The following is a 26,780-nucleotide window of genomic DNA, read 5'->3' as shown; positions in this document are numbered from 1 at the left end:
GTGAAAAATATGAAATTTCTTCACTAAAATAAAACAAACTCTAAAGGTTTAGATGGAGGTTTGGAGGAGGAGGAGGAGATGAAGAAGAAGAACATGAAGAATGATGGTGATTGATGATGACATGATAGAAGCGGGGTGACATGATAGAGGTTTACAAGATTATGCATGGGATGGAGAAAGTAGAGAAAGAAGTCCTTTTCTCCCTTTCTCACAATACAAGAACTCGTGGGCATTCGATGAAATTGCTGAGCAGTTGGGTTAGAACGGATAAAAGGAGGTATTTCTTCACCCAAAGGGTGATTAACATGTGGAATTCACTGCCACAGGAGGTGGTGGCAGCTACAAGCATAGACAGCTCCAATAGGGGATTGGATAAAAATATGGAGCAGAGGTTCCTCAGTGGCTATTAGCTGCAGTATATTATTGGAACTGTCTAGGGCAGTGATGCTCTGTATTCTTGGTGCTTGGGGGGGGGGCAGCAAAGTGGAAGGGCTTCTAGACCCACTTGTGAACCTTCTGATGGCACTTGGGGGGCGGGGTTGGCCACTGTGTGACATAGAGTGTTGGACTAGATTGGCCATTGGCCTGATCCAACATGGCTTCTCTTATGTTCTTATAATTGATGATGATTGATGATGATATTGGCTTTTGAATCTCAGAGTCTCCGAGCAGTCACAATCTCCTTTACGTCTCCCCCCACCCAACAGACACCCTGTGAGGTGGGTGGGGCTGAAAGAGCTCTTAGAGCAGCTGCCCTTTCAAGGACAACTCCTATGAAAACTATGGCTGACCCAGGGCCATTCCAGCAGCTGCAAGCGGAGGAGTGGGGGAATCAGCCCCAGTTCTCCCAGATAAGAGTCCGCGCACTTCACTACTACACCAGGCTGGCTCTCAAGTGGATGAACCCAGAGATGAGCCATAATGCTGGGGGCCAGCATCCCTAATCATGCCATAGAATTACCCTTCCCCAAAGCAGCCATTTTCTCCAGAAGAACAGACCTCTGTCACCTGGAGTTCGGTTGTCATTCCGGGATATCTCCAGTTTAGGGTTACTCCAGTTTGACAATTCCGGATTTTGGGGGTGAAACCTGAGGAGGGTGGTTTTGGGGGAGTGGAGGGATTTCAACGGGGTATAGTGCCACTATGTCCACCTTCCAATGGGGCCATTTCCTCTGTCGCCTGGAGATAGACAGGTTGCTTACCTGTAACTGTAGATCTTCGAGTGGTCATCTGTGCATTCACACTCATGGGATTGTGCGCCTGCGCCGATCCCCGAATCGGTATCTGAAAAGCCCGGGATTTTTCCGCGCCCGGCGCCAGCGGGCATGCGCGGGCGTCCCACTGCGCATGCCCACCAGCGCCAGCGCGGGGATCCCGCCAGTTCCTTCCTGACCGCTGGAAGCCCCTTACTGGAGGGAGACCGTCAGCAGTGGGGAAGGAGGGCGGGTAGTGTGAATGCACAGATGACCACTCAAAGATCTACAGTTACAGGTAAGCAACCTGTCTATCTTCTTCGTGGTCTCTGTGCTTCACACTCATGGGAGATTAGCAAGCAAAAGCATACCTGGAGGCGGGAAGACGGTCAGCCCGAAGAAACAGCCTGTAGCACCGCAGCTCCCAACCGAGTCCTCTGCTGAGCATGCACGTCCAGTGCGTAGTGCTTCATGAAGGCATGCGGAGAAGACCAGGTAGCCGCCTTGCAGACATCGGAAAGGGACACACCCTTCAGGAACGCCACCGACGTGGCCATCGCCCTCGTGGAGTGTCCACGAACAGGTCCAGGTAGAGGCTTCTTAGCCAACAAATAACAAAGTTTGATCGTCTCAGTGAGCCACTTGGAAAGTCTTTGAGACGAAATTTTGGACCCTAACTTGGGGGCAGAATAGGAGACAAAAAGCTGATTGTCCTTACGAAAACCCCGTGAACGATCCAAATAAAACAGGAGGGCACGCTTAACATCTAATGCATGCAGCCTACGCTCCTCATCTGAGGAAGGGCTAGGGTAAAAAGTGGGCAACCAAACTTCTAAGTTAAGGTGAAACTGGGAAACCACTTTCGGGAGAAATGTAATGTCCGGAGCCAAAGAGACCCCAGCCTCCCTAAAGGCAAGGTACGGGTAGTCACACCGCATCGCCGTGAGTTCCCCCACACGACGAGCCGAGGTGATGGCAACTAAGAATGCAGTCTTCCAAGACAAAAGATGCAGGGAACACGTTGCCATGGGTTCAAAGGGACGACGAGTCAATTTGTCCAAAGCCAAAGTCAAGTCCCACAACTGTGGAGGGGATCTAGAAGGGGGATGAAGGCGGAACAGCCCTTTCATGAACCTTTTGGACTGCGGGTGCGCAAAAACAGAGTAACCCTCAACTGAATCATGGAAGGCAGAAATAGCTGCCAAGTAGACCTTGATGGAGGAGAATACCAGTCCCTCGTCCACCAAAGACAAAAGAAACTCAAAAACTGCCGATAGCCCAACAGAGTCCGGCGGCATCAAGGAGTCAGCCACAAATTTACTAAACTTCTTCCACTTCCTCTCATAAGAGGCACGGGTGGAAGGTTTCCTGCTGCTTTGGAGCACCTGCTGGACCCTGGTGGAAAAGTCTAGTGGTCGATGAACCACGCTGTCAGCTTCAGGTGAGGCACGTTGTGATGGAGCACGTGCCCGCCCTGGGCCGACAACAGGTCCGGTTCTGCCGGAAACTGGTAAAAGATCCCCCTCGACTGCTGGAGCAGAATCGAGAACCAGCTCTGACGGGGCCACCACGGAGTCACCAGGATGCAACGTGGCCTCTCTTGCACTAGCTTGTGGACCACCCTCGTCAGCAGAGGTAGGGGCGGGAACAGGTACAGGAACCAGCCCTCCCATTGAAGTAGAAGTCCGTCTCCCAAGGAGGCCGGATCCGCACCTCCCCTGGCACAGAACAAGGGGCACTTCTTGTTCTGCGCTGTGGCAAAAACATCCAGCTGCGGGTAACCCCAAAGTTGGAACACCGGCTCCAGGAACCTCCATTGTAGTTCCCATTCGTGCGGGGAAGCTCCACCCCTGCTGAGAGAGTCCGCCTGTATGTTGAGGACCCCGGGCAGATGTGTAGCCTTTACAAAAATGTCCCATTGGAGGCACTCCTCCCAGATATCTACTGCCAGCGAGCACAGCCTGCGAGACACTGTCCCCCCCTGTCTGTTTATGTAACACAGGGCAGTGGTGTTGTCCGTAAGCAATGCTACAGTCTTCCCCGCTAACAGTGGGCGGAAAGACCGAAGGGCAAAATGAACTGCCAGCAGTTCTAGATAGTTTATATGGCACCGGCTCAATTTCGGTGTCCACTTGCCTCCCACACATAGATCTTCCAGGTGAGCTCCCCACCCCCACATGGAAGCATCGGTAGCGATGGTCACTGTAGGGGCCGGCAGGTGAAAAGGAGCCCCTTGGCAGATGTTGCTCTCTGCTCCCCACCATTGCAGTGAACGGAGAGTCCCGGGTGGAATGGTGAACCTCTTTCGAGGTGAGTCTCTGAGAGGTCGAAAATGGCGCAAGAACCATAGCTGCAGGCCTCTCATGTGCAGTCTTGCGAAGCGTAGCACGCTTGTCGTCGCCGCCATCAACCCCAGCATCCGCTGGAGCTGCTGGGCCGTGCCCCACTGCCGCCTTCGGAAGAGCTGTACCAGATCGATGATGTCCTTCGCTCTCTGCGAAGGAAGGAATGCTCGATGTTGCTGTGTGTCCAACAGAGCCCCTATGAATTGAACTGTCCTCGAAGGAGTGAGATGGGACTTCTCCAGGTTGACCTGCAACCCCAGGGTGCCGAGAAGACGCAGAGTGATGGCAATGTGTGATGTTAGACTCTCTCTCGACTTCGCCACAAGAAGCCAGTCGTCGATATATGGGAAGACAACGACTCCCTGCAGACGAAGATGGGCAGCCACCACACTCATCAGCTTCGTGAACACCCGAGGGGCAGTTGACAGTCCAAACGGCAGGGCCCTGAATTGGAAGTGCCGAGCACCCACTGCAAACCTTAGGAAGCGCCTGAACGCAGGATGAATGCTGACATGAAAGTAGGCATCCTTGAGGTCCAGGGTCGCCATCCAGTCCCCTTGATTGATGAGGGGCAGGATTGTTTGCAGCGTGGCCATTCTGAACTTCTGGTACCGAATAAATTTGTTCAGACTCCGAAGGTCCATGATAGGCCTCAGGCCCCCGTCCCGTTTGGAGACCAGGAAGTAGCGGGAGTAGAAACCTCCTGTCCTGGCCTCCAATGGAACTTCCTCTATGGCTTGTTTCTGTAGGAGGTTGTTCACCTCCGCCAGCAGAGGTGGGGAAGGGGAAGTGGTAACTACCACGGACCGGTCTGGGGTCTGAACAAACTCTATTTTGTAGCCCTCTTTCACGATGGATAAAGCCCACCTGTCTGTAGAGATCAACTCCCAAGCAGGTAGGAAAGGGCGAAGGCGGATGGAAGGGTTTCCCGTGGGGGCGATGACGCGTGCTTGAAGAAAGTCAAACCCCCTGCTTCTGGGAGCGAGCCCCCTTCGACTTGTTAGGAGGTTGTGACCCGTAACGGTTCCTGCCGTTACCCGGATAGGGTGATCGCTCAGCCTGGGCAGGACGGGGACGCCACGGCTCAGGGGAGGTCTTCTGATAGGGTTTCTTGGTCCAGGGTTTAGACCATTGCTTGGATTTGGAAGCCCTAGGGGTAGATTGGACGCCCAAGTTCTTAGAGGTCTTGACACTCTTGTCGAACTCTTGCAGGGCCGAGTCAGTTGTGGTGCTGAAGAGCCCGTCACCTTCAAAAGGCAAGTCTTCAATGAAGGTTTTTGTGTCCTGGTGGAGTGCCGTAGACCTGAGCCAGGAGTGCCGCCGAATGCAGACTGCCGAGGTGATTTGTTTGGCTGAGGCTTCCACCATGTGCTTCGCTGCAGCCAGTTGTTGTCTGGCCACAGCGAGACCTTCTTTCTGTAACTTGGTCGCAGCAGCCCTCTTGTCCTCATTCAAAGAGGAAAGGAAAGGGGAAAGCTGTTCCCACACGGCATACTGATATCTAGCCATGCAGGCTGCATAGTTAGACACCTTGATGCCGAGTGCCCCCGCGGAATAGACCTTGCGGCCCATTCCATCAATCTTCCTCCCTTCTTTATCCGGTGGGGAGGAGTGAACCTTCCTTGCCTTTGAGGAGGAAGAGACTACCACTGAGTTGGGGCGCGGGTGGGTAAATAGAAATTCAGCCCCAGTCTCTTGGACCCTATACATGTGGTCCAGCCGTTTCGATGAGACGGGCGTCGATGAAGGTTTTGCCCAAGGTTCCTTAACCACCTGGAGGATCACCTTGGTAACCGGCAGGGCAACCGCAGTGGACGTGTTCCTCTGCATTATATCGAACACATTGTCGTCCACTACGGGTTCTGGCTGGGTCACAGGCAGTCTGAGGGTGGCAGCAATCCGCTTCACAAGGTCCCCATAGGACTTCAGGTCTTCCGAAGGGGAAATCGGGAGATCCTCGGCCGTCTGGGAGCCAGGTGAAGGTTCCAAACCTTGAACTTCACTCTCCGCCTCCGATGATGAGGAGTCTGGATGAGTGGAGTGCTCCGAAAGCATCGGGGTCGATTCTCTCGGTGGAAGGACCGGTGGTCGTTGAGCAGCTTCTACCGGAACCAATTGTCGATCCGGGGGAACCGATACCGACGCCGACGCCTTCCGGGATCGGTGCGATACTCTCGACATCGAGGAAAGTTGTGATGTCTGCTCCCAGTCTGGGTAGTCGTCCGGGTACCAACGACAGGTCTCGTACCGGGCGTAGGGAGGCTGCCACCGACGCTGCTCCCACGGTGGTATCGGGAAGCGCTGAGGTGCGTAAAATGTGTCACGCCTGACTTGGGGCTTGAACGGTGGGTCTATGACCGGTGCCGATGCGTCGACCTCCGAGGTTGATTCGCTGGCTGAGCGGCGGCGTGAACCCGACGATGAAGACCGTTGAGTCAAATCGATCTCCGGTTCTTGTTCCGACGCCGACAGGCGCTGCTGGGCCGACGGGCTACGGCGCGGGGACGCCCGAGTCTTTTTTGCCGGTTTTGTCGACGTCGACGCATCGCCCGACGGAGAAGGAGTGCGGGGTCTTTTTCGCTTCTCCTTCGACTTCGCCTTTTTCGGAGCTCGGGTCCCCGAGTCCTCTCGGCGTTTCTCAGCGGGCGTATCCACCGAGCCCTCATGGGAACGTTTCGTGGAGCCACGCTCTTCTGGCACATCCAAAGTCAGTATCGGAGCAGCATCGGCCGATGCAAGCCCCAGAGCCGGGGTTTCGGTCGACTTCGGTGCCGACACCTCCATCGGTCGAAGAGGCTGAAGCGCCGATTCGGTGAGCGCTGCCGCCAGCCGAGCCGCTCGGTTTTTTCTCGTTTGTTTCGAAAACCATAGGCAATGTGAGCAGGCCTCTACGCGGTGCGACTCTCCCAGGCACAACAGGCAGAGGGAATGGCCGTCCGGAGGGGCGATCTTCTTCCCGCAAGCACGGCAGCGCTTGAAAAACCCCCAGCGACTTTCCATAGACGACAGTCGCACGGAAAAAACTACTCAGAAGGTCTGAGAGAAAAACGGGGGAAAAAGCACGCGAACGGAGTACCCCGAAGGGTAATCCGCTAGATAAACAAAGAAACGCTTTTTTTTTTTTTTTTAAACACTAACTAACTACAACTACAGTAACTAACTAACTAACTATTTAATAACGAGAACGGGCAAACAGAGAAAATCTCACCGACCGGGGAAACCGAAAGGAACACCTCTCAGCGCGGCGGTCAGAAAGGAACTGGCGGGATCCCCGCGCTGGCGCTGGTGGGCATGCGCAGTGGGACGCCCGCGCATGCCCGCTGGCGCCGGGCGCGGAAAAATCCCGGGCTTTTCAGATACCGATTCGGGGATCGGCGCAGGCGCACAATCCCATGAGTGTGAAGCACAGAGACCACGAAGAAGATCAGTTGTAATTCTGGGAGATCTTCAGCCACCACCTGGGGACTGGCAACCTTACTCTAATCCCACCTGGTGCTTGGCCACCCCAGCTCCATGGCTTCAGGCTGCAAGCAGAATCTGACAGGTTAGAAAGGAGGGCCGTACAGAGAGCCTTCACGTCAGCCCCCACCTGAAGTCTAAATGGCTAGAGCCCAAACATAGGGCTCCTCCCTCAGTGAGAGAGTTAGGCCACAAGTCTCCTAATGCTGAACATAAGAATATATGAAGTTGCCTTCTACTGAATCAGAGCCCCCTCAGTCCATCAAAGTCAGTATTGTCTCCTCAGCCTGGCAGTGGCTCTCCAGGGTCTCAAGTGGAGGTTTTTCACACTTACTTGCCTGGACCCTTTTTAGTTGGAGATGCCGGGGACTGAACCTGGGACCTTCTGCTTACCAAGCAGATGCTCTACTACTGAGCCACTGTTCCTCCCTTTGAACAGCTGAGGCTTTTCACGCCTATTTGCCTGGACCCTTTTTAGTTGGAGATGCTGGGGATTGAACCTGGGACCTTCTGCTTACCAAGCAGTTGCTCTACCACTGAGCCACCATCCCTCCCCAGTTGTTATTATTTATTATTTGGACAGATTCATGGAGGTCTATCAGTTTTTATTATTTGCCATTTATCATGATGTTGGTTTACTCACTTGATGAACGCAGGCGGCATGTCCCTCTTCAAAATCTGATCTTCGGTTGTCTGAACAGTTTCCTTTCCAACCTGCACAAGGGAAGGGGGGAGGGAAATGGTTACACTTTTTTACAAAATCTCCTGCTTCACAATTTCATTCTAACCTTTCATAAAATTACCACAAATGAGTAATGGCTTTGTCTGTTCCCATTGCTTAATAAAGCTCTACAAAGTGACACCAGAATTTCAGCATTCGTGTATCTAGACCCGAGGAGATCTCTCATTTAAGAACAGTTTTTTATTATTTGCCATTTATCATGAGAACAAAATAGAATTAAGCAGATGCACATGACAGGGCACTTCTCGTTAAGATGGGAGCACATTCAGTCAGTGCTGAAAGAGCTGCACTGGCTACCTATTGTGTTCCGAGTCCGTTTCAAGGTGTTGGTATTGACCTTTAAAGCCCTTTATGGTCAGGGGCCTATCTATCTGTGGGACTGCCTTTCTCCACATGTTCCCCAGAGAGCACTGGACCAAAGGAGGCTAGGCTGCGTTCGATGTGAGCTAGGGCCTTCTCGGTGGCAGCACCAGAATTGTGGAATGCTCTCCACTTTCCGCAAGGCCTGTAAGACCGAATTGTTTCGACAGGCCTTTGATATCTAACTGGGAGAGAACTGCCACCCAACATCATATAGAGTTCTAGGTGATCATCATCGGAAAATAAGAACTAGCTTACATTGTAGTGACACAGCACCACGGAATGGTTTTTAAAAGTTTAAATTGTAATTGTAATTATGTTTGTATTGGTTTTGACTTGAGAATATGAATGTTGTCAGCCGCCCTGAGTCCGCTTGTGGAGAGAGCGGGATAGAAATTTAAAGCAATAAATAATAATAATAAGATCCATAGCTTCAGCTGTTTATAGTTTCAGATAGGTTACTAACCTGTGTGGAACCTATCTGCAACTGTAAAAAACTGAAGCTATGATCTTAGTGTGAAATGCCTTGCGACAATTGGAGCTTAGAGAAAGTCTGCAAGGCGAAAACAGGTTCTGAATTTCCGGATACCTCGTTTAGCTTTTACGCAGTAAAAATAGAAATTTTCTGCATGATTAAGAATTTACATTGACCAGCTGACGTTCGCCCGTTCCCCTTCGCGTTCTTAGGGTGGCCCTTCGTTCCATTTGCTTCACACAAGACTGAACCTGCACTTTCTATGAAATCGACTTAAGAAAAAAGAAATTGCCTCTGTGGACTTTTAAATAGATCTCTGCCACCCACATCTGTGTTTCACTTTGGTTGCTTAATCCCCAGGTGGGGGCAAGGGCAAGGGATCCCCAGGTTTGGAGGCCCTCCCCCCACTTCAGGGTCATCAGAAAGTGGAGTGGTGGGGAGGGAAATGTCTGCTGGGCACTCCATTATTCCCTATGGAGACCGATTCCCATAAGGTATAATGGAGGGTTGATCCACAGATATCTAGGGCTTGGGGGGAGAGCTGCTCTTTGCGGTAGAGGCACCAAATTTTCAGCATGGCATCCTATACCTCTCTTCAAAGCTCCCTCCAAGTTTCAAAAAGATTGGACCAGAGGGTGCAATCCTATGAGCGCCAAAAGAAGGTGCCCCTATCCTTCATTATTTCCAATGGAGGGAGTTCAATTATGCTTGTCACGCCCTTGCTCCTGGCGCCAATGTCTCCTGGCTCCACCCCCAAAGTTCCCGGATATTTCTGGAATTGGACGGCTACCCTAGACTCTGGAATCCTTTGCCAGCAGAGCCTCAACTTTCACAGAAGTCAGAAATGGCTAATTTGCCCACAAACGGAGAAGAGGGGGTGGGGAGAGAGAGATTGTGTAAGTGAAGGCCAGGATTCTGGAAGAGCTCATTTTGACCATGGCTTGACACTACAGTGGAATTGAGCCAGAAAGTGTGATTCTCTCCTCTGCTGTGATTTCACTGGGAGGGGGAGGTTAAGCAAGCCATACCAGTCCCATCCCTATTTTGCAACCTGAGTCTACTAATAATGGCCATTGTAAGGATCCAACCCATTGTGCTTGAAGGATGGTGCTTCCATCAATTCACATAAAAGATTCACAGAATCCAGCCCAACGCATCTCAACTGCCCTGCGCTCTTTAAAGCAGGGACCCCCCCCCCACCAACGTGCTGTCCACGGGCCCCACCACCTTCACTGGTGCCTGCTTTAAGAAAATGGGAGGGGCCAAGCAGGGCTAGATGCCTACAAAATGAAGACACATACCACCAGGTGAGGGTTTCTCAGCTAGCTCGAGAAGTAGACTCATTTTGCATGCATGCAAGAAAACATTTTAAAGCAGTATGTTCATTTTTAAAGGCATGCTGTTGAATGGAGGTTAAGAACATAAGAACACAAGAGAAGCCATGTTGGATCAGGCCAATGGCCCATCCAGCCCAGCACTCTGTGTCACACAGTGGACAAAACCCAGGTGCCATCAGGAGGTCCATCAGTGGGGCCAGGATACTAGAAGCCCTCCCACTGTTGCCCCCCCAAGCACCAAGAATACAGAGCATCACTGCCCCAGACAGAGTTCCAACAACACGCAGTGGCTAATAGCCACTGATGGACCTCTGCTCCAGATGTTCAACTGGAAATGTCACTATCAAGAGTTATGCACAGCCTCAATCCCTGACATTTGTGGTTGGCTCCGCCTCTCATAGCCATTTGGTGGCTGCACCCACCAGCCCATGTCAGAATTCCAAATATGCCCACAGGCTCAAAAAGGTGGGCCCTAACACCCTGTACAAATGTCATGTATGTATTGTATGAACCTTGAAGTAGCAGCCCTGGAATCGCTCCCTGCCCGAGCCCCTCCACATGTGCAAAATTAATGTGCTAATGGCACCCAGTCTGTAGCGCAACCTCTTCTCTGGCAAGAGACTGATTAAAGGATTAAATATCTCTTTGTCCACTCCATTAGTCAACAAACTCTATAATGCATCAATCCAATTACCAGCCTTCTGCAAATATCCTCCCAAAGCTTCAGGCTGTATGTCATGCATCAGTGCTCCGAGAGGACCTTTTCACGCCTAGGAGGGGGTCCAAAACTCACACCAGCACTACATCACACACCTTCCTTCAAGAAAGACCAGCCTATCAACCGTGAGATTATATATAACAAGAATGGTACTTGCAAGGACTTGCAGGGGGACATTTAATTTTCCTTGTGCCCCCACCATTTCTTCTTTCTCTCCTCCTGGCAGCTCCCATAGCCTCTCCTCTTTCCCTGCTTCTTTTCCTCCTTCCCTCCTGCCAGTCAACCTACCCTTATCTGCCCCCCTGTCTTCAGCTCTCCTTCCTTTACTCCCCTTGCAGTTTCTTCCTGGGAAAAGCTGGGTCCAGCTGTGCAGCAGCTGCCAGAACCAGCCTTGCAGGGACCACCAGGCCAGGCAGTGTGTGTCATCTCCAGCTGACTTTCTTCTACCTGCCCTTCAAGTTTGGTGAGGATTGGACTTAGGGGGTCCAGGTTTCCCCACACACACATCGAGAAGGTGCCGCCAGGAAAATGCTTTCTGACAGGCACAGGTTCAGGAGTGTACAGAACGGACTCTGTGCACGCTAGTTTGGTGTGAGAGCCAGTTTGGTGTAGTGGTGAAGTGTAGTGGAGAGCCAGTTTGGTGTAGTGGTGTGGACTCTTATCAGGGAGAACCAGGTTTGATTCCCCATTCCTCCACTTGCATTTGCTGGAATGGCCATGGGTTAGACATTGCTCTCAGAGGAGTTGTTCTTGAAAGGGCAGCTGCTGTGAGAGCCCTCTCAACCCCACCCACCTCACAGGATGTCTGTTGTGGGGGAAAGAAGATAAAGGAGATTGTGAGCCGCTCTGTGACTCTGATTCAGAGAAAAGGGTATAAATCTATGGTCTACTTCTTCTGGCATCAAATTTGCAGGGGACCTCCCCCTGATACTCCACTATCTGCCCTGGACACAGTTATGTACAGATTAGTGCCCCCCCCCCCGACGATTCCTCCAGGAAAAATATCAGGCACAGGTTCAAAAGTGTACAAAATTCACTTTAAAAATTTTTTGTTCGGTTTATGTCCCCGCCCTCCCCACCAGGCTCAGGGCGGCTTACATATTTTTGTATATACATGAATATAAAAGTGCATTAAGACATCAAAACATAAAATCATAAAAATCAAAAACATTTCAAGTGCTATATTAATCTTTGGATGGCAATCTGTTGGATAAGATGGATAGCTGCCTACTCTGTTTTTATATCACGTTTTATTATTCTGCTGCTCCAGCTGGATGTTCTATATGAAAACAGATCCTACATTCATGCTAGAGGTGGTCCAGATGCAAGCTGCACACAGGGAACCTCACTCTGCTGCCTGCTCCCCAACAACCTTGCCAAATTGAGGGGCAGATTACATTTCTGGGGTTCCAAAAAAAAGGTCTTCCCAATGCTCTTTTTGGAAAAGACAGCTGCACTTACAGGAGTCTATGCAATGGCTCAGGAACAAACCAATGATACCAAATCACAAGGAAACTTCACCTGGGCCAACTCTGCCCCACCCCCCACCCTGCCACAAGACACTGGAAGCTAAGCAAGAACCCCTCCCTACTCTCACAGCCCCCCAAAGTCTCCAAAGACAGGTTCTGAACAAGAGAAAGGCAGAGTTTCCACAGGGACTCCCTAACTGTTTGGTAAGCACCCAGCCCCACCACAAGCAAGGAAAGCAGAGGACTGGCTTTTCAAGCAAGCTCTCAGGATTTCTCCGACAAAATATGGTTTCTGCGTGACAAAGCATTAAAAGCTACTCCTCTGCTACCAGCCCCCAAGAGGGCTACGTGGAGGGCCCAGGAAGCAGTCATTCGCTTTGGATGGCCAACCCTTCTCCCTTGTGGAGGACGTAGCCCTTTGCAGTGGCCACAGTCAAGGCTCATGTCTTCAGGGGGCAAGGGAGAACCATCCACTTCATAGACGACCTCCAGAACAACCAGCAAGACCGCCAGACTCGGGACATGACCCAGGCCCCAGGAGGGGGCAGGTCCTCCCAACAGGCTACAAAGTGAAAGATGCTCTGGGGCCAGGGCCGTAGCCAGAATTTTAAAAGATGGGAGGCTTTTTAAAAAGTCAGGGGGCACCCTTTCCAATTCACTGCAAGACTTGACGCTTCTCAGAAGCTTTCTGGGTAGGGGCAAAAGCTGGAGGCTCTGAATGCAGCCAGGTTGAGGCAGCCAACCCTAAAACCTTACGTGAAAGAAGCAATTTGGTGCCCCCCCCCCTCCATCGGCACTTGGAGCAGGCACCTCACTCTGCCCCCCTAGATCCGACCCTGCTCACAGACCCCTCCCTGTGGCTATGGGCCTGTCTGGGGCTGGGGAGCATTGTCAAGACCATCTGGGATGCTGCTGCCCCCTCGAGATGTGGTCCTTGCTCAAAACCTGCCGACAACTGGCCGCCCACTTCTCCTGCAGCATCAGGTCTTCCCATCTGCTGTGTGAGAGCGGGGGTGGGGGGACAGGGATGAGTAACTCCACCTACGCAGCTACGGAGGGGAGATCACAATCAAGAGGGTGTAAAATGTGGGTCCTCAGTCATGGCACCCAGTAGCTACGCCCCACCACTCCACATGAGCAGACAGCTGAGCCCCAGCAGGGAGAAAGTGGAATCCAGGGAGCATCTTATCTGGTTTCTTAGCAGTGGTATATTCTGCCTCATTCACATTAAAGGAAGGACCAAGGTTAGATCCAAGTGGGCAGCCATGTTGGTCTCAAGCAGCAGAACAAGGTAGGAGTCCAGGAGCACCTTTAAGACCAACAAAGTTTTATTCAGAATGGAAGCTTTTGTATGCAGGCAGACTTCTTCGGATGAGGGGGAAAAGGTACAGTGGGCTGAAATGCATGTAGTTGGTGGGTTAAGAGTGTAAACTGATACAAAGTTAGGAGCAAATGGCAAAATAGTGTAATAAATTGGAAGACCATTTGGTCTGGACAGAAATAAAAGGTAATAAAAGTTGCCTGTTAATTGCTGTTTTAAGTCTAGGTAAAACAAAAGGACACGTCTTTCCTAGTGATGTTCTTGTCCACCAAGGTTGTTCACATTTCAACAAATGGGACGTTTCATAGTTCTCATAGAGAGTGCAATCCTAAATGAAGTTGTTGAAGATGATACAGCAGCTCAAACAAGCCAGTGGAGGTTAAGCAGTGCAAGTGTGGCAACGGATCACAGGGAAGTGTGTCCCTCTGCGGTCACCACAGAGCCAAACTATTAAAGGAAAACATAATACAAACAGAACCTTTTTTATTTTTTAGAAAAATCACCTATCCCAAGGCCACATTCATATCTAATCTGCCCACCCATCTGCATTGCCATCTGCTAAGGTAATGAGGTCATGTTCCCCAGCAGGGGGTCACACAGTTTTGTAGAAGATAACCCATTTTTGTGACACAACGCGGGCTCAAGCAGAGAGAATAGCAGAAGAGGGTATCTTTACAGTTATAGATTTGAAGCGTTTACAAGACCTTTGGATTGGACAGGATGCCCTTAAGTACCATTAAATTATAAGTGCACTGTTCCCCCAGCAAAAAGACTACCATTCCCCCCCCCGCCCCGTCCTCTCAACCCTTTATAATTTTCACACGGAGCACAGAAAATTTTTTTTTAATTAAGACTGCAGATTAATACCCCTCCCTCTCTCTGAATCAAAGACTCAGAGCATCTCACAATCACAGACACCCTGTGAGGTGGGTGGGGCTGAGAGGGCTCTCACAGCAGCTGCCCTTTCAAAGACAACCTCTGCAAGAGCTATGGCTGACCCAAGGCCATTCCAGCAGGTGCAAGTGGAGGAGTGAGCAATCAAACCCTGTTCAGGAGTCTGCACACTAAACCACTACACCAAGATGGCTCTCAGTTAAACACAGTACTACCTAACAAAAGGAGTTGAATACAGTGCTACCTAAAAGGAAAGGTCCCCTGTGCAAGCACCAGTCATTTCTGACTCTGGGGTGACATTGCTTTCACAACGTTTTCACAGCAGACTTTTTACAGGGTGGTTTGCCACTGCCTTCCCCAGTCACCTACACTTTCCCCCCAGCAAGCTGGGTACTCATTTTACCGACCTCGGAAGGATGGAAGGCTGAGTCAACCTTGAGCCGGCTACCTGAAAACCCATCTTCCACTGGGGATCGAACTCAGGTCGTGAGCAGAGCTTAGGACTGCAGTACTGCAGCTTTAACACCCTGCGCCACAGGGCTACCTAAAAAGGACCCAGCAAAAAAGCCCCCATATCCAAACAGACTTGCTGGTCTGTTTGCAGCAATAAAATAAAATAAAATGGCAAGACATCCCACCTTAGAAGCAAAATGGTGGAACAAGGGATTAGTCCACGCCTGTCTTTAACATGGTTAGAAATGTACGATGAGCAAATGAAGAACTCTAATTGCAGTCGAACCCAGAAATAAATACAGGGGAAATGTTCAATGACTCTTGATTAAGGGTTTCGCTCCCGTTTGACATTCACATCACAGTCAGGCTACTGCAGAGCCGTTTCACATCTATAAATGCCACAAAGGGAGGGGCTGATGCTAGTCAAAATTGTGCAGAAACAAAGGCGGGTTTTTTTAATTTAAAAGTTGCATTGTGTATTTTGCACATATAAATTCAAGACACAGTACATATTATATTATTTAAAAATCACATGACATAATAGGCAAAGTTGAGGCTGCATCCAGACTCACATAATCTTTGAGATTATGACATGTTTTCAGTGATTATGCAGATAATTTCTGCAAACCATGTATTTTCAGTATTTAAGCATCCCAAGTCAGCAAGCATCTACTACAGGCAATGGCTTGGGGGAGAGGGGTGAAGCTCTTATCCCACTCTTTGACCACAAAGCCAATTCAGGTGTTGGGCTCCTGCAGTTCAGCCATGGGTCAAGCCCCCATGATGGCGTGCACAGAACTGCATGGGAAATGCACAGAATAGAGATGGGATAGATTATGCATGGGATAGAGAAGGTAGAGAAAGAAGTACTTTTCTCCCTTTCTCACAATATGAGAACTCGTGGACATTCAATGAAATTGCTGAGCAGTTGGGTTAGAACTGATAAAAGGAAGTACTTCTTCACTCAAAGGGTGATTAACACATGGAATTCACTGCCACAGGAGGTGGTGGCAGTTACAAGCATAGACATACAAACCAAGTATTTCAATTTAAAAATAAGATATGAATTACATATCTAAAAACAAGATTCAGAATTAGCAAAACTACGTGTGGTAGTAGAAAAATTACACAACTGAATGCTACTAAAAATACCTGGCTTTAAAAAAAAAAACCAGCAGCAGCTCATTTGAATATTAGGTCACACCCCTGATGTCACCATTGTTTCACACAGGGCTTTTTTGTAGGAACTCATTTGCATATTAAGCCACACCTCCTCATACCAAGCCAGTCAGAACGGCGTTCCTGCTAAAAAAAAAAAGCCCTGGGCATACATATATACATACAAACACACACACACAAAATAAAAATATAATGTTAAAAATTTAGAAACTACAAATCAGCATTTTTCTTCTGTATACTTTAATATTTACCCAAGCTCTTATATTATGTCCACAGGTTCTTTATAATAACAGCGCAGGGTGTCCTATTCCTTTAATTTTCTTTAAGTTCTAAATGCATCTTTACAAAGTAATTATAAATACTAGAGAACCAATTCACAAGTATAGAATAAGGTTTTCATATGCTCAAAAGGTTTTCACTTTGCTGTTCTAAATAATCTAAGATAGGACCCCAAGCAGTTTCAAACTCTGATTTGTGGGCACCTGATGGTTTACAGCTTAAATAATCAGTTATCTTTTCCATCATATATTGTTCCCAAAACTTTTTATGCCATACAGATGTGGGGGGGGGGCATGCTGCTGGATTTTTCCAATAATGAGCAGAAGTTGTTTTAGCCATAGTTAATGATAAAATAACAATTATTTTCCTATATGAATACCGCTGAATTCTATCTATCTATAACAGTGTTTCCCAAAGTGGGAGATATTGCTCCCTGGGGGGTGCTGGAACAATCCAGAAGAGCGGTAGTAGCCTTGGGTGCAATTGGGGGGCGGTGAATAAAAATAAGGGGGCGGTGGAAGCATAAAGGGAGAAGAGAAGAGAAAAGGGTGGAAGGTGTCAAAGCATCACGTTTCTGAGAGGTATCCAGAATTTCTAATTTAGAGAAAAATTTCCATTAACAAAAATAGAGGGTTCCTTTTTGTCTGCTACTTAGTGCAAATTCACTCAATTAGACTAGTAATGAGGACCAGAACTCCTTCCACTTAAAATATAAGAAGGATGCAGTTTATTTATAAGACTGAATAAAAAAATAGAGGTGTACAGACCAACAAGGAACACATAAACAAAAAACCTTATTAGCTATCCTAGCCAATACTTGCTACAGCTAGCAGCTTCTCAAGGTTGCTTGCAGTTTCTCTCTCAGCAATACAGTTCAAGTCAGGACAGTGGACGCACTGAGGCAATTGCACAAACTTCTCCGAAGAGTTCCAACCTGCAGCTTTCTCCTCACAAGGTTTTCTGCAGAGCATCAAGCTTCTTACAGTCCTCTGGTTACCAGGTGGTTGATTTTAGCCAACTGCAATGCTCCAGACACAAGAGTGTCTTCTGCAGGGGGAGCGCGTGAGAGTAGGCAGGGTAGGCAACCGCCTAGGGTGCCCCCTTACTCCCCCTTCCCATGTGGCACTATCTCACCAGCCAGCAGGCAAGCTGAGAGCCCCGGGCAGCGCTACTGTGCGCTGCTTTTCTTCACAGGGCATCTGTTGCCTGTGCTCGTCGGAGGCTTCCAAAGAAACCTCCTAAGAGAGTCCCATTTTACCGCTGCCTGCTGCTTTCAGGTTTAAAGCGGCTGGGCGGCAGCACCTTCCCTTTGCACTAGTCAGAACTGATAAGTGCAATGGGAAAGTGCTACCCACCCAGCCGCTTTCAACCCAAAAGTAGTGGGCAGCAGTAAAACAGGGGACTCTTCAGAGGCTTCCTTTGAAGGCTCTGACAAGCACAGACAACGTTTGCCCTGTGAAGAAAAGTGGCAGTGCGGCAGCACTTGCGTGCACCGCCCAGGGCTCTCGCCTTGCCTGCTGGTTGGCACAATGATGTCATCACCGGTGTGCAAAGAATATCCCCCCTTAGGTGCACATGGGGGGGGGCATGCCTAGGGCGGTGGAACCTCTAGCGCCAGCACTGATCTTCTGCTCCTCTTCTTGAGTTTGGATATTTTACTAATCAACTTATATCCCTTACTGGCAAAGTGATAGAATTGTGCAACCAATCATTGGTACAAAATAACCAATTTAGCTGGGCCCGTCTAGATTTTCTTCTGTCAAATACCTGTCAAACTAGATGGTTTTCTGTCAGTTGGAATTGATGGTTCACAGGTGTTTACTATTTTACAAGTGTTTGCCATTAAGAACATGGTCTCTAGGCTTACTTAAGCTGATAGCAACCCACACAAACACTTAGAACTTGGGTATTGTCATTTTTCAGGTAATGATGCAGACAAACACTTACACACATGGTTGATGGAACACTCAATTTCTCGACAGGAGGCTTCTGCGACTTGTGGATGGGGTACTATGGCAGTCTAGTCTGCCCTCCCAACCCAATCCTGTAGCTATTACACAGTCATAAAAAACTAAGCAATGACCAACTGGCATTACATCAAAGAAGCCTCTTTCTCTCTATCGCCATAGTAGTAAAGCCTCTTCAAAGAAACTTCTTTATTCTTTCATGTCATTCTGGAAGCAATTAAGTGTTTCCTGAATCACCTGAAGCCAGGAGCCCACTGCTGGCTGCCTGCTTCATTCATTACTTCATGTTTCCCACGCTCTGACCTTACTTCCCAAAGAGTTGACTGAGATAAACAGATATAAACAGCTGCTGCTTCAAATACTACTCTAATCTCTGCACTGCTGATGGTAAGTAATGATTTCAAAATTAAAGAAATTGCAAAGGTGGCTTTTTCCCAACTATTCAGGCGGAAGGGTAGGGTTCCCAAGTCTGACAAGAAATATCTGGAGATTTGGGGGGTAGAGCCAGGAGACCTTAGGGTGGAGCCAGGAACAAGGTTGTGACAAGTACAATTGAACTCTGAAAGAAGTTCTGGCAATTACATGTAAAGTAACTGCACATTGTTTAAATGCCTTCCTTCCATTTGAAACAATGAAGGATAGGAGCTCCTTCTTTGTGGCCTCATAGAAATGAACCCCCAGTCCATTTTGAAACTTGTTGCTTTGAGTAGTGGCACTGGATGCTATACTGAACACTTGGTGCCTCTACCTCAAAAAAACAGCCCTCCCAGAGCCCCCGATAACAATGGATCAATTCTCCATTATACCCTATTTTTATTTTAATATTATCCTTTGTTATCTTAATTTTCTGTGTGTATAAATTTTCAAGTTGGAGACTTCAGGGCTGCCAGTTTGTTGGAACTGAATCTATTTAAAAGAGAAGTGGATGAGCAAGTCTGAGAAATATTTTTTCCTTTCATTCTGAGTTTCTTCCAAAGATTTTATTTTCCCTTCTTTGTCCATAATTAATATGGTCATTCTTGTGCCGGTATTGCAATACACATCAACTGGAGGTGTCAACAGCGAAGTTGTTGGACTTGTTCTATTTCTGCACTGAAACCATATTCTTAATATGGTTTGGATTTCAGATTGGATTACAAATCCAAATAGAAGAAATAATTGATACCAAAGAAGGAAAACATTATTTATAATCTAAGAAAATCATTAAAATTATTCAAAGACAGGATAGTAATCATATTTCAAAGTATGGATCATTAAAAACAGGTCTGAAACACTGATCTGTGTCGATTTTAACAGCTAGGTCAACGTAAGTAATACCAACCATATTATTCAACTGTAAACTTCTGTCTCATATTTCCAAAAGCCTATGCAAATGTTAGTACATAGTAATCTTTTAATGACTAAACAAAAATTAATTTTAAAAACTGATCAAATTAGCACTCAGCAAACTCTGATTTGAGAACTTCCAGCCCACTTTCTTTATTCTTTTTGATTGGATTTTGTTCCTTGTTTGATTTTAAGCACCTCTTTTGTCAGTAGTATTTATTCAAGCTAAGTCACTCCTGAATTCTGCCCAGCCTATTACAGATTTCTCTGTGGCACTCCACCGCAGCTTTCTGATCAGCAGGAGTGAATGTGCAGTCAACCAAGCTGCTGTAGTTTGCCTCTCGGTGAAAATGCATAAAGCAGGTGTGTCAAACATGCAGCCCAGGGGCTGAATCAGGCCCCTGGAGGGCTCCTATCAGGTCCTTGAGTAACTGGCTGTCATCTGCTTCCTCCTTATGTCTTGCTTCCTTCTGCATAACAGCTTGTTTTTCAAGGCTTGCTCAATTGCACAGGAGCTACAAAACAAAACCTCTATTATCTCCATTGGCTGAGGCTCCTCCTTTGGGGAGGAAGGGGGGGGAGGCAGAGCTTGCTTTGCCAGGGTCTCTCAATTGCACAGCAGAACTACTGAGCCAAGCCTCTCTTCCCTTTATTGGCTGAAACTCTTCCCCCTAGCCCCCTGGGGAAGGAAGGAAAGAGCCAGAGCTTCCTTTGCCCTGTTCCCTGGAGCCCAAAGTTTATATCTCTGCTACCTAATCTTAAACAGGTACGCACATGGTCTGGCCCGACATAGCCTGACCCAACAAGGTCTCATTTATGTCATATCCAGCCCTCAAAACAAATGAGTTCAACACCCCTGGTAAGGAATACAGGCAGGCACCGCAAGCGGGCAGACAGGCTCTGGGCCACCTGAAGAAGCAGTGAGCAGTTCAGGCACTGGTCCATCTTCACCCCCAGATACGCCCAAAAACTCTCTCCAGCCAGGTTCCAGGAAACAACTTTCTAGGGCTTTTTTTTGCAGCAGGAACTCCTTTGCATATTAGGCCACACACCCCTGATGTAAGCAATCCTTCAAGAGCTTACAGGGCTCTTAGTACAGGGCCTACTGTAAGCTCCAGGAGGATTGGCTACATCAGGAGAGTGTGGCCTAATATGCAAAAGGGTTCCTGTTAAAAAAAGCCTTGTTAAGAACATAAGTACCTAATAATATATTCACACAACAGCCCTCTGAGGTGGGCTAGGCTAAAAGTGCAACAGGTTTCCAAGGTCACCCAGCAAACTTCCATTGCAGAGGGGGGATCTGAACTCAGGTCTCGCAGAGCCTAGTCCAACACTACATCATCTTGGCTCTCATCTCTCTCCAGGCCCATTTCCTCACCATCCCCCCCACCCCAACTCCACACTGCCATTACTGGACACTGTATATTCTTATGCAACCTTATGAAGCAATGGAGGCGAGGAAAGCAGAGATTTCCCTGAATCTAAAACCACAGCGTTGCATCACTGCACAGGAGCCAAGGAGAGCCGGCAGCCCAGCTCACAGCTGCTCTGTCACCAGAACTGGAGCGGAGGTGAGAGCAAGTCTGCAACGCACAGAACTCCTCTCAAACAGTGCAAGGGAGACTCCCATCCAGTGATGTAGTGCTGTAGTAAGAGCCAGTCTGGTGTAGTGGTTAAGTGGGCGGACTCTTATCTGGAAGAACCGGGTTTGATTCCCCACTCCTCCACTTGCAGCTGCTGGAATGGCCTTGGGTCAGCCATAGCTCTCGTAGGAGTTGTCCTTGAAAGGGCAGCTGCTATGAGAGCCCTCTCAGCCTCACCCACCTCACAGGGTGTCTGTTGTGGGGGAGGAAGGGAAAGGAGATTGCGAGCTGCTCTGAGACTCTTCGGACTGGAGGGCGGGATATAAATCCCAAATCTTCTTCTTCATCTTCTTCTATCTGTAGGACAGGGAGGAGAGGCCTGTACGAATCCACACTCGCTTCTGGGGCTACCTATCTGCTAGTGGGACGATCTCCCACAATTACACTGGCTCTCCAGCTGAGAGAGATCGGTTCCCCTGGAGAAAAAGGGCTGCTTTTAAGATGGACTCTACAGCATTACACCCCTGTGAGTTCCCTCCCCTCCACAAACTAGGTCTTCCCCCAAAATATCCAGACATTTCCCAACCCAGAGATGGCAACCTAACAATACTTCCCAGCAGGGCTTTTTTTGTAGCAGGGACTCCTTTGCATATCAGGCCACACATCCTTGATGCAGCCAATCCTCCTGGAGCTTACACTGGGCCCTGTACGAAGAGCCCTGTCAGCTCCAGGAGGATTGACTACATTAGGGAGGTGTGGACTAATATGCAAAGGAGTTCCTGTAGGGTTGCCAAGTCCAATTCAAGAAATCTCTGGGGACTTTGGGGGTGGAGCCAGGAGACTTTAGGGGTGGAGCCAGGAGACACTGGGGTGGAGCTAGGAGCAAGGGTGTGACAAGCATCACTGAACCCCAACGGGAGTTTTGGCCATCTCATTTCAAGGGACGGCACACCTTTTTAAATGTCTTCCTTCCCTCCACCCTCCCCTTCTCTGATTTCACCTCAGAGGTGGAGCGGAGCGGGCGACGCCGCTGCGCTGCTGCCGCCTCTTCTCCGCTTCACCGTAGCTGCTCCTCCGAGATGTGGCGGCTCGCCACGCTCCTTGGCGCCGTTTCCCCCCCTCCCCCTGCTTCCATTTTTTTTGAGAGCAGGGGAAGAGGCTGTAAATCCTGGGGTCCCCCACCAGGGCGGGAGGGTTGGGAAGCCTAAGTTCCTGCTACAAAAAAAAAGTCCTGCAGTTCCAGAATGATCACATATACTTTTAGAGGTCATTAATTCATTGGGTCACCATAAATTGGAAACAACCTGATGTCACTTAACACACACAGAGTGCACCAACCCAAATGTCCATCACAAGGCATCCCCTCCCCCCACTTCTTGAAGGGCTGTCATCTAAAGGATGGTGTGGAATTGTTTTCTGTGACCCCAGAAGGTTGGACCAGAAGCAACGGGTTACAATTAAATCAAAAGTGTTTCCGGCTCAACATGAGGAAGAACGTCCTGACCGTTAGAGCGGTTCCTCAGTGGAACAGGCTTCCTCCTCGGGAGGTGGTGGGCTCTCCTTCCTTGGAGGTTTTTAAACAGAGATTAGATGGCCATCTGACAGCAATGAAGATCCTGTGAATTTAGGGGGAAGGATTTGTGAGTTTTCTGCATTGTGCAGGGGGTTGGACTAGATGACCTTGGAGGTCCCTTCTATGATTCTGGGGCTCCTAGCATATTCTGCTTCAGAGCTACTGGCATTAAAGTTGTGAGCTGCTGCTCACAATTTTAATTTGCTTTGGGGCCATTTTTCCTGAGCCAAGACAAAAAAGTGTGAGCCAGAGGCTAAACAACTGTGAGCTAGCTCATGCTAACTCAGCTTAGAGGGAACACTAGACTTTCTGAGCTGGTGGCAAAGCTGCTAGCTCCATGGGAAGGACCGGCCAGGCAATGTCAGGTAAAGTCTCTATGAAAAGGTCGGGGAAGAAGACTGAGAGTATTGATGCGAACAGGTAGACATTCGGTCTTGACAGGGAAATGTTAGTGCTGAGTGTGACGGAAGAGGAGATGAGGAGTCAGATGGAAGCTTAATGGGTGTTTTGGCTCAGTTTTCTAAACCAACTCAGTAGGAGAAGCTGGAATGGGCTCACAAGTCGGTCAGAGGGAGAATCTTTGCAGCTGTGCATCTATGAGATACGCTTCAGGAGGAAACCAGGGGAAATGGACTTGGCTAGGCATGGAATAGATGTAGGGTCTCACCTGCCTGTCAGGTGGCCCCCTTACAAAATGGATGGCAAGGGGTGCCAGCAACTGGCATTGGAGAGAGAAGCCAGAGTTAAATCTGCCTTCATCATTCCTGGCAGTCTGCATAAGATTACCGTGCAGAATGCGGGACTTAGGAACACAGATGCATCTTCTCTGAAGTTGGCATATGAGGTGTGGTGTGGCAGGCCACAATTTGCAGTGACATAACATTATTGCATCACAGTTTTTTTGCAAGAACTTGGGTTTGCCCTGGGAGCATCTAGCAAGGGTGCTGTGCAGGGGGCAGGTCTCAGCACGGAGCTGGAAACATGGCTGTTTAGAATTCCAGAGGGAGAGGCTTCCTCAGGAGGTGATGGGCTCTCCTTCTTTGGAGGTTTTTAGGGAGAGGCTGGATGGCTGTCTGACAACAGTGCTGATTCTATGAACTTGGGCAGATCAGGAAAAGGAGGGAAGGAAGGCTTGCATCAGTGCTTCATTCTCATGGACCTTTTTTACATGCCTTAAAATCTTTGCACACTATATATTATCCTATCTTCTCTATGTAGAACCTAGAACCAAATTTCTTACTAAGCTTTTAATGGGTTAACTTTTTCTTCAAATTCACAGAAGCTGCTTTTCCTTCTCTCAGACACTGATCCATTTGTCTCTTGCAGAGTTTCACTTCTGCAGCCAAGAAAATATGGGCTAGAGCTGGATCTAGAGAGAGTAATGGTTTTATTTGACCAGTACCTTAGATCATATCACCAGCAGTATGTCGATTGGGAACTACCAGAAGTTCAAGCTGGGTTTCGGAGAGGTAGAGGAACTAGAGATCAAATTGCCAACTTTCGCTGGATTATGAAGAAAGCACAGGAGTATCAGAAAAATGTCTATCAAAGATTTCAGGTTTTTACGGCTGGTAACATAATTAGGTTAACATCATTATCCAGTAGAACACGGCACTTGAGCCCGAAAGATTCTACAAACCCTAATGATAAAAAAAGGTCTGTTTCAATGTGGCCAAGATGAGGTTCAATGTGGCCAAGCGCAAAGTAATGCACGTTGGGGCCAAGAATCCCAGCTACAAATACAAGTTGATGGGGTGTGAACTGGCAGAGACTGACCAAGAGAGAGATCTTGGGGTCGTGGTAGATAACTCACTGAAAATGTCAAGACAGTGTGCGTCTGCAATAAAAAAGGCCAACGCCATGATGGGAATTATTAGGAAGGGAATTGAAAACAAATCAGCCAGTATCATAATGCCCCTGTATAAATCGATGGTGCGGTCTTCATTTGGAGTACTGTGTGCAATTCTGGTCGCCGCACCTCAAAAAGGATATTATAGCATTGGAGAAAGTCCAGAGAAGGGCAACTAGAATGATTAAAGGGCTGGAGCACTTTCCCTGTGAAGAAAGGTTGAAACGCTTGGGACCCTTTAGCTTGGAGAAACGTCGACTGCGGGGTGACATGATAGAGGTTTACAAAATAATGCATGGGACGGAGAAAGTAGAGAAAGAAGTACTTTTCTCCCTTTCTCACAATACAAGAACTCGTGGGCATTCGATGAACTTGCTGAGCAGACAGGTTAAAACGGATAAAAGGAAGTACTTCTTCACCCAAAGGGTGATTAATATGTGGCATTCACTGCCACAGGAGGTGGTGGCGGCCGCAAGTATAGCCACCTTCAAGAAGGGTTTAGATAAATATATGGAGCACAGGTCCATCAGTGGCTATTAGCCACAGTGTATGTGTGTATATAAAATTTTTTGCCACTGTGTGACACAGAGTGTTGGACTTGATGGGCCGTTGGCCTGATCCAACATGGCTTCTCTTATGTTCTCTTATGTTCTTATGTTCTATTTCATTGACTACGCTAAAGCCTTTGATTGTGTGGATCACAACAAACCGTGGCAAGTCCTTAAAGAGATGGGTGTACCAGACCACCTCATATGTCTCCTGAGAAACCTGTATAAGGGTCAAGAAGCAACTGTCAGAACGGGATATGGAACAACTGATTGGTTTAGAATAGGAAAAGGAGTTCAACAAGGATGTATATTGTCACCCTGCTTATTTAATTTATATGCAGAGTACATCCTGTGGAATGCTGGCCTGGATGAAGCACAAACCGGAATTAAGATTACCGGGAAAAACATCAACAACCTCAGATATGCAGATGATACCACTCTAATGGCAGAAAGTGAGGGGGCCCTAAAGAACCTCTTGCTGAGGGTGAAAGAGGAGAGCACAAAAGTGGCTTGAAACTCTACATCAAAAAAACTAAGATCATGGCATCTGGCGCCATCACAGTTTGGTAAATAGAAGGGGAAGACATGGAAGTAGTGACAGACTTCACATTTCTAGGATCCAAGATCACTGCAGATGGTGACTGTAGCCATGAAATTAAAAGACGTTTGCTCCTTAAGAGGACAGCTATGGCGAACCTGGGCAGTATAATAAAAAGTAGAGACATCACCCTGCTAGCAAAAGTCTGGATAGTCAAAGCGATGGTATTCCCAGTAGAAATGTGTGGCTGTGAGAGCTGGACCATAAAGAAGGCCGAGTGCAGAAGAATAGATGCTTTTGAGATGTGGTGCTGGAGAAGACTCTTGAGAGTCTCTTGGACTGCAAGAAGATCCAATCAGTCAGTCCTAAGGGAAATCAACCCAGACTGTTCCCTGGAAGGTCAGATGCTGAAGTTGAAGCTCAAATACTTTGGCCACCAAATGAGAAGGGACTTCGGAGGATGGTGGAAGACCGGAGGGCCTGGCGTGACTTTGTCCATGGGGTCACAAAGAGTTGAACTCGACTGTGCGACTGAACAACAACAAATCTTAGATCATTTTAATGCCACTCTAGGTGTTGAGAAAAACCTAGGAGGGCAGGTCGGACTAGGGCCTGGGGGCCAGCAGTGGCACGTTCAGCTATGGAGGCTATTTTTTCCATAGAAAAAAAACCAACAGGAACTCCTTTGCATATTAGGCCACACCCCTTGACATTACCATTGTTTCACACAGGGCTTTTTTGCAGAAAAAACCCAGTAGGAATTAATTTGCATATTACGCCACACACCCCTGACATCACCATTGTTTCACACAGGGCTTTTTTTTGTAGAAAAGCCCAGCAGGAACTCATTTTCATATTAGGCCACACCCCTGATGCCAAACCAGCCAGAACTGCACTCCTGTGCATTCCTGCTCAAAAAAACCCCTGTAACTGCCATACCGACAGCCTCCATTGCTTCAGACGGTTTAGAATCAGAACAAGTCAACAGATAATGAAAGCCTTTTTTCCCAGGAGCCTAATGCAAATGCTACAATTGCCATCAGCTAAAATTATCATGTGAATTCATCCTAGAGTTCTTGAGATGGCCAACTAACAACTCAAGACACCACACGCACCACAACTCATAAATGAATAAATGCCATGTGTAAACAGAAATCTCTCCACAATGTCTT

At 48.3% G+C, this 26,780-nt stretch overlaps 1 protein-coding gene across 2 annotated transcripts in view; it reads right to left on the bottom strand.

The window, feature by feature from the left end:
• Positions 1–26,780, bottom strand: part of VCL (vinculin) — a 140,026-nt gene that overhangs the window by 82,239 nt on the left and 31,007 nt on the right. For both annotated transcript variants that reach the window (XM_060236692.1, XM_060236693.1), the window contains exon 2: positions 7,641–7,711. In XM_060236692.1, the coding sequence (XP_060092675.1) occupies positions 7,641–7,711 (71 nt within the window). The remainder of the gene's footprint in view (positions 1–7,640; positions 7,712–26,780) is intronic.

Source organism: Heteronotia binoei, chromosome 4, assembly GCF_032191835.1.
Source record: "Heteronotia binoei isolate CCM8104 ecotype False Entrance Well chromosome 4, APGP_CSIRO_Hbin_v1, whole genome shotgun sequence".
NCBI lineage: Eukaryota > Metazoa > Chordata > Lepidosauria > Squamata > Gekkonidae > Heteronotia > Heteronotia binoei.
This window is presented reverse-complemented; position numbering and strand designations above follow the sequence as displayed.